The 8,555-nt window shown below is 34.3% G+C and overlaps 1 protein-coding gene across 1 annotated transcript; it reads left to right on the top strand.

The window, feature by feature from the left end:
* Positions 1-2,873: 2,873 nt before the first annotated feature.
* LOC112420137 (uncharacterized protein C683.02c-like) lies at positions 2,874-3,479 on the top strand. Its single transcript, XM_024778780.1, has one exon. The coding sequence runs from the start codon at positions 2,874-2,876 to the stop codon at positions 3,477-3,479; it is 606 nt and encodes a 201-aa protein (XP_024634548.1).
* The last annotated feature ends 5,076 nt before the right edge of the window (positions 3,480-8,555 follow it).

Genomic DNA, 8,555 nt, shown 5'->3' with positions numbered 1-8,555 from the left:
ACACCGCAAATAAAAAAAAACTCTTTCTCAAAAAATAAAAAAAAAACTCACAAATTAAACCATACAAATAAAAAAAAAAAGAACTAAACAAATTCATATCAAACATTTTCTCCCAAATCCAAACCTGCAATTTATTTCTTATTCATATCTAATTGTTGCAATTTATTTCTTATGTTCTTGAGGGAGAGTCACATTCAGATCTGATTATTGCAACAACAAATCCACAAATTCAGAAATTCAACAACAACCACTATAGCCCCTTTTGCAGAAACCACAACATAAGAGAGAAAGAGAAAGAGAGGGTGGGAACAACAAAAACGCAGATGAGAAATTCAACAACAACCATTATAGCCCCTTAGTTCACTCTCTTTCTCTCCGTTGTTCTTCCTCAACATACAAACCTTCTTCTTGCAATTCATTCTTTTGAATCTGAATTCTCCCTCCCTCTCTCTCTCACGATCTGTTCCTCTTTCCTTTTTTATTTTTATTTTTAATTCATGATTGTTATTGCTGTTGTTGTTGATGTGTTGTGTGAACAAATTTTTTGAATTTGTGTATCTGGGAGAAGCTTTTCGAAAACATTAGATTAGATTCCTCACTTCTCATTTAGCTTATTGCAAATAAATGAGGAATTATGCTATTGTTGTTATACTTGTCCAGAATTTTCTTCCAGATCTTATTCTTCTACCGCCGCCATCGCCGCCGCTGCATCCACCACCAGTATCCTTTGTACCTTTTCTTCCCTTCGATTTTCAAAGAAGGGTGAATCGAAGCCAACGTTCAGAGAAGAAGGGTGAATGAATTCCAGAAGAAAAAGAATTCTGGAGAATTGAGCATTCTGGAGAAGAAGAGTAAAGGAATTCCAGGAGAAAAAGAAAAAATTAAGTGTTTTATGTGTTGTGTTTTTTTGGATTTTGGTACTTTTTGTGTTACTGATGTGAGTTATTTGGATTTGTATTAGGAAGAATTTAATTAATTTTTGATGAATTTTTTCTAGATTTTTATGATGAAGATGATGAAATTTGCTGGGTTTAGTGATGAAGAAGAAGAAAGTAAATAAATTAGGTGTTGGTGATACACTATAAAATCTGATAGACCTCCGTAATCCGACGGTCTCTATTTTTAAAGGATTAAAATTATCAAAATTGGATCAAATTTAATAAAAGAAATAAGTTAAGGGACATGTTTGAGAAAGTTAAGAGACCAAATTAAATAAAAGAAATAAGTTGTTAGAGAAGGGCTATGCTATATATCGCGACACAATTGATCCCGAATTTTCACAAATGTTGTTTTTATACATAATAACTACGTTAAAAACTAATTGGATTGTGTGTATATTTGTTATTAAAATGAAAAGAGAAAAAGGACACATAAAAAAAAAAAAAAAAAAACCCCACCTTTTGTGTAAAGATGGCACCGTCACAACTCACTCCAATTTATAGCATGTCAGTGCATAGCTATACCTCACCAGTTAAATCCATCCACAATTTATGAGAATCGTGCTCCAAAAATCACATTTTTTGAAGGGAGAAGTTAAATTATTAAGCCAGATGATAATACAGGTCGGTGCAAGTGATAGTTACCAAATTCGGGATACATGCTATCGCGATATCAAGCATTTTCCGTTAGAGAATAGATATACTTTGAGCAAGACTTCTTATTTATGTTATCAAGTTTGCATATCTCTTTTCTCACCTCAGAATGTTCTCAGAGGTGGATAATTCCTGAGCTTTATAAGAATTAACAGTGCTTTTGGTGGATGGAGTTGTTTGAGTTTGGGTAGGTTCAATGTTTGGCCAACTGAGGTTCAGGATCTAGTCTGGAAGGTCTATTGCTAAGAGAAGTCAGAAAGGTGTGAAAATATGAGATATAGGTATAGTAGCAGCAACACTTGATTGGGTAACTTCATTTGTTGGTTTTATAAAGGAATGGGGTTCATGATTCAGGTCACTGTTGGTTGGAGGCTCTTGTACAAATTCTGTAACTAGAACAAGTGCACTTGTGTTTGCAGATTCGAAATTTTCCAAGGTATTTGTTTGAGTGAGACGAGGGATGGAGTTATGTGTAGATGCATGTTTACTTTTAGATATGGGCTTGGATGGGGTTTTAGATAAACCACTTCGAAAGATTGTCTTGAGAGCTTCAATTTTGTCTAACTGCAGTTTTCTGTAACCTCTAATATTTTTACCAACAATATTAGCTGCTTTATTATGTTCTAGAGTTTGATTATATGAAAATTGAATGCCAACTGGAAGCTTTACATCAAACGTGGTATTTGGTGAAGGAATAGGTGTTGGTGGAGCATTTTGATGGAACAAGTGAGTTACATTTTCTGCTGAAGATGAACTGTTAGCATCTGAGGGTTCATCATCAAGATCAGATAAAATGGAGGATAAAGATGAGAGAATTTCATCTACGGTGGGTTTTGTGTGAGTTGGTTTAGGTGGGGATGGGGATGAAGCGTTGTTATCCACAAAAGTCTCATATTTATCTGGAGAGTAAGCAGCTGTTGTTCTTTTGATACCTAAGGATTCTTTATCCACATGGTTATTCATCTGCCCTTCTGTCTCCTTTTCTTGCTCCAAATTGGAGGATTCTGCATTTCTTCTTCTTTCTATTACCAACAGAGTCGCTTCTCTTAGTAGTACTGCATTAACTACTTCAAGTTCTACTGCGTTTTCTTGATCTGCAGTAGTGTCCCTTCATCTTGAAAGATCAGTTTCCTCTGCTGCTGTTGAGATTTTTTCCTTTGACTATACAATTCTTTGGCGCTGTCTAGAGGATATTTGATAGGAACTGAGTCTACAATTTCATCCATTTCTTCTTCAAGAGTCGGTTCCCTTTTGGATGATAGTCTGTCAGGTGATATTATGATGAAGCAGGGTGACATGTCAGTGTCCGACTATGCTGCAAAGTTTATGGAGCTGGCTAAGTTTTATCTGCACTACACTGCTGAGAACGCTGAGTTTTCCAAGTGCATCAAATTTGAAAGTGGCTTGCGTGCTGAGATCAAGCGGGCAATCGGATATCAGAAGATCCGTAACTTGACTGAACTAGTGAGCAGTTGCAGAATCTATGAGGAGGATACCAAAGCACATTACAAAGCTGTAAGTGAAAAGAAGAGTAAGAATCAACAGAGTCGTCATAAGCCTTACAACGATTCCGCTGATAAGGATGAACAAAAAGTGAGTGATGAGAAGAGACCTAAGAGGAAAGAGGCTCCTACTGAAATTGTCTGTTACCGATGCGGAGAGAAGGGTCACAAGAGTAATGCTTGTACTGAGGTGAAGCGGTGTACCCGTTGTGGCAGAAAAGGACATACGATTACAGAGTGTAAGCATGAAGATGTTGTGTGTTTCAATTGCAATGAAGAGGGTCATATTGGATCGCAATGCGAGAAACCTAAGAAGACTCAAACTAGTGGGAGGGTATTTGCTTTAGCTGGTACTCAGACAGCGAATGAGGATCGTCTGATTTGAGGTAAATTTTCGAGGACGATAATTCTATAAGTTGTGGAGAGTTGTAACGCTTGTTTTGATTTATTTAATTATTTAATTGAGTCTAGAATTTATTAAAAAGAGTTTAGAATATATTTATATGATTATGTGATTTATTAAGTGGCTTATTATATTATTTAATAGAATAAGATTAAAAAATAAAATAATATTGAGTTTAGGGGTTGTTATGAGATTTTAGAAAGTTTGGGGGAAGAAAGAGAAATATGATAAGATAGATGGTGGAGTTATAAGTAAGAAAGACCTAGTTTAGAAAAACAGAACGTACCACCAATTTTGGAGAAAAGGGAGAAAAAGCCAAGAGAAGGGAGAAGCACATAGAGGCTGCGATTTTCTTATTCTAAGGTAAGGGTGAGACTAGCATTCAATTCTATTAAGTCTGTAATTCTGATGATTAAATTTAATAAGTGTAGGATTGGTTTTAGAGAATTTAGGAATTATAGTTGACCTTCGTTTCTGCAATTATGACCGTGACTATTTGTTTTATCGATGCATATTTGTTTTTCTAATTGATTGATGCTTTTCTATTCATGGATCCTTAGAGTTACAAATAATTGTGTATTTATTTATCGATGTCCATCCTAACTGAAAATTATGTTTGGATACTTGACTTTTGCAACCGATGTGCCTTGTGTTTTTATTTTTATTGTTATTTTATTCTCGTTAAATCTAAATCCAAATTAAGGGAATGAATTGTTTTATGCCGTATTTGTTCTTTTCCAGCACATATTTGCTTTCGACAGTATTAGTTAATCTGTTCTTCAACCAATTTATTTCGCTATTGATATATATATGTTGCATGAATCAATTTCTTTTGGTTATTTGTTTATTTGAAACGAGTAGTGGTTGCTGTAATTGTGTATAGACAATTTCACTTTGACACATAGGTTTGGCTTTATAATTTTGTGGTTGCTGCAATGCATGATGAACTCACACACCATCCTTCTAATATTGTTATGCTATCCTAATTTCCAATTGAAGTTGATTCACATAGTTTCATAGGGATTAATGTTTATTTTGAGATCTAAGGCATGCGATGTTCTTTTTATGTATTTACTAGTTACCTAATATCCTTTATGAAATCTGTGACTTTTCTTAAAATATTTGTGTATTGGTTAAATATTTAATGAGGTAATTGATGTGCTATTTAACGAAGTGTAATTGATGAAATATTTGATTAAGTATAATTTGTGAATTATTTGATGATGTGAAATTGATAAGTATTTAACGATGTGTATTTGATATTATTATGTCATGCTGTTGTTGTAGTATATTGCTGTGTTGCTGTTGTTATTTAACTAAGCTGCATGAGTCGGTCTAAGTTGATTAAGATGATGAAGTTCCAAGTTATTGGATCATACAATAGTTGTCGATTTAAGATGTTTAAGAAGTCGAGTCTATGCATTATCATTCTTTGTTGGGGGCTTGATGCTCTGGAGTATAATAATACTTAAATAGCGATAGGGGCTTGATGCTCTGGAGTATATTAATACTTAAATAGCGATAGGGGCTTGATGCTCTGGAGTATAATAATACTTAAATAGCGATAGGGGCTTGATGCTCCGTATTGGTACCACATGCATATAAGAGGTCTAAGTTGCATGGTCGAGTTGGAGTCGCATTGTCGAGTCAAGGATGTTTATGTTGATAAGTTGTGAAGTTGTAATTGTTTATACAAACTATGATTGAAGTGCTAAATGATATATTACTATTTATAATGAATATTAAGATGATTTGATGTTGATTAAATATAATTGTTGAATTATATGCTTAATATTATTGTTTTGTGAAATCTCACCCCTTCTGCTTGGAAATGTTGCTCTTCGTATAAATAACTTGCAGGTGATCGTTAGTAGGTTGCTGGTGTTGCTGTCGTGAGTGACTTATTCCTCACTGAGTCTTAGGATGCTCTGATACGTAACAGGATGAGATCTTTTGTGGCTATTTTCTATTCCTTTACGTATTGCTTATGTTTTAATAAGGCCTGCGTGCCAAAGACTTACTTATGTTAATGAATTAAATCCGCTGCTAAGTTTGAATTAATATGTTTATGATTTTTGGAAAGATAATTAGTTAATTATCTCATTTATGATTTTTAAGAAGTGTAACATTCCATTATTTGTTGAATACTCTGATATTTGTTATGAAATTTTCAAGTTGGGAAAATGGGGTGTTACAAAGACACTAAGCAAGAAAGAAAAACAAAGAAATTGTGCATATGTCAACTTGCCGCGGCGAGCTAGTGGTGAGCCCAAGGCGAGTAGATGGCGAGGAGGAACAGAGAATCAAGGTTCAGGGGAAGCAGATTTCGCCATGGCGAGCAATATCTCGCCTGGCGAGATAAGGCGACCAAAACTTCTCAATGCTAACATGGCAGAAATCCAGTGGTGAATTAATGTCAACTCGCCATGGCGAGCATATCTCGTGAGGCGAGTTTATCAGATTATGCAGAAGTATAAAAGCCATTTCTTTCAGTTTAGAAACATTATCTTCATACTTTAAGAGAGAGAATATGGCGAAATTTATTGTACTTCATAGGGCAAGAATGTTAGAAGGTGGATTCATCAAGAAACTTTGAGAAATCAAGATCTTAGCATGAATCTTCATTATTTCTTCCATGATTGTAATGTTCTCATGACAATGATCAACTAAATCTCCTTTGTTGGGATTAGAGGTACTTGATCAAGCTTAGATGTAATCTTTTGATATCTCAAATATATGATTCTAGCAATTTATGTGATATTGAGTTTATTCTTTCATTTCATTCTTATGTTTGATTTAAATGTAATTGAGAAATGCTTATGAATCTAGGTTTAGAATATTCATCTATCAAAACAATGATTCTAGACATAGCGTTGATGTTTTGATAATCACACAAGGTATCAGTACTTAAAGCTATCAGATCGTTTAATAGATTGAGAAATCGTCGATTAAACGATACGATTGATCGCACAATATCATTTAGACATAAATGGTATTGTCGGGTGATACTTGGTAATATCGGCAAAAAGCTAGAATCCATATATGTGATCTTTAGGTTATATTCGACGTTTGAACAACGAATAACTCTAATCCCAATGTTTTTACGCCTTATTACTCTTCGTTTTATTTTCGTATTTTAGTTCATGTAGTTTTTACTACAAGCAATCAATTAATCTTTAACTTAAAATGATAATCGATGTTGAACGGGTTATGGTATTGCACTAGTCCCTGAGGAGACGATTACAAATACTTACTATTGATTGATAGAAAAATACTACATCATGAACTCTTGGGTTACTTATGTTGAAGTGCTTCTTCTGTGATTTTTTTTTTGTAGAAATTAGGCAGAACATCTGGAATTTGATCTGGATTGATGAAAACTCCTTATGTCTTCTTGAGTAGAATGTATTCATTGATGACTTCTTCACAATCTAACTTGGAGATAATAGGGAAATATTCAAATTATACATGACTAGGAATGGAGGAACCAAAAGATATATAAGAGAGGGAACCCATAAACTCATTGACTTAAGGTTTTGGGTAAGAGTGCGGTGTTTAAGTCTCTTATGTGAAGTAGATAAAATAGTCACAAGGAAGGGGGGTTTGAAAGAACACACAACAATTTATAGTGGTTCATCCACTATGATGCTTGAGATAACTTCTCAAATCCTACACCTTACAACCTTGTTCGCCTGAACAATTACAACAACTGTATTCTCTTAGCCTCACCAGGCTTACATATTTCTTGCTAAGTTACCCACTTAGACTTTACACCTTTCTGCTCAAACTAACACTTTAGTACCCCTAAAGCTATATGAGACTTTTGATTACAGTTTGTATGGAGTATGAATGATTTAGATCAGACAAGAGAAGAATGGAGAAAGAGATTTATCTTTAAAAAGATAAGAGAAATATTGATGCACACGTTTATGACTTCTTGGAATCTTTGTGAGATCAAAGTTTTTTGCTAAAGCTTCAAACACTTTTATGTTATTTTTCTTGTATGCTTTGCAAAGGTGTCTGTTATGGTGAGGCCTTGATCTCTATTTATAGTTTCTTGAGCCTTTGTAGCCGTTGGAGAGTAACCACTGGTCTTGTGCCACGTGTCCTGGGACCCACCAACTTTCACTTGAAATTATGGGCAAAATGAAATACTTCTGAATGTTGTTGTGTTCTTGAGAATACTTCAAAATGTTGTTGTGTTCATCATGATCTTCATCTGGGTTCATGTGGATGAACGGTCAGATATGCATTTGGGCTATTGCAGATGAATGTCACATGAATTTCTGGGTTGTACTATGAGGATTTTCCTTGTACGACTTCAGAATGTTCCAGGGTCAAATCTTCTTTGAAATCTGTGTTGGAACATGTGCAGGATCTCATAAAGTGGAGCTGTTACTTTAAGTCCATGCTTTAGGGGATTTGGTTTTCTTTGTACAATACCAACTCCCTAATGTGTCGAATTCCTGTAGAATCATACTTGATCTTGCTTTCAAATTTGCTTTTTACTTTCCAACTACTCTACTGTTCATGTCAGAAAAAGTATGGAGCAGGATTGAACTTTCTGAACTCAGGGGACTTCAGAATGTTCCTTTTGTTTCACTTAGGATAATTTGTAAGACTCTTATTTGATGTAATCAAATCATAATAGTGAAACATTTATGAAGTGTAGCATGGAAAGCATCTAGGATCATATTCTTAATGGAATATTCCTAATGTTTTGTACTTCAAATGTTCATAATCTTGAATAAACATTGAAGATGCCCTTTTTTTGACTTTAACCAAATAAATGTCTTTATTCCTTGATTGATCTTAGTCAATGCAGTTTACTGATGAGTCATTTATTACCCATTTTTATATGTTATTTAGTTTAGTTTTAATTAGATTTTATTTTATTTTATATTAGTATTGTTTCCTTTTTAGGATAGTTTACTACAAATTGCATTCTATTTTATTTCAGGAAAGAATATTGGATGGATTGAGTCTTGGAGCAAAAGAAAGGGACTTGGAGCTGATTCGGTGCGAAAATACGAAGATTGAGAGACAAAAATATGTCTC

The sequence above is a fragment of the Medicago truncatula genome, chromosome 3 (genome assembly GCF_003473485.1).
Source record: "Medicago truncatula cultivar Jemalong A17 chromosome 3, MtrunA17r5.0-ANR, whole genome shotgun sequence".
Taxonomy (NCBI): domain Eukaryota; kingdom Viridiplantae; phylum Streptophyta; class Magnoliopsida; order Fabales; family Fabaceae; genus Medicago; species Medicago truncatula.
The sequence above is the reverse complement of the archived record's forward strand: the minus strand, read 5'-3'. Positions and strand labels throughout refer to the sequence as shown.

Excerpts from the sequence above, each read along its gene's own strand:
- LOC112420137 (XM_024778780.1), top strand. The coding sequence starts at position 2,874 with ATGAAGCAGGGTGACATGTCAGTGTCCGACTATGCTGCAAAGTTTATG.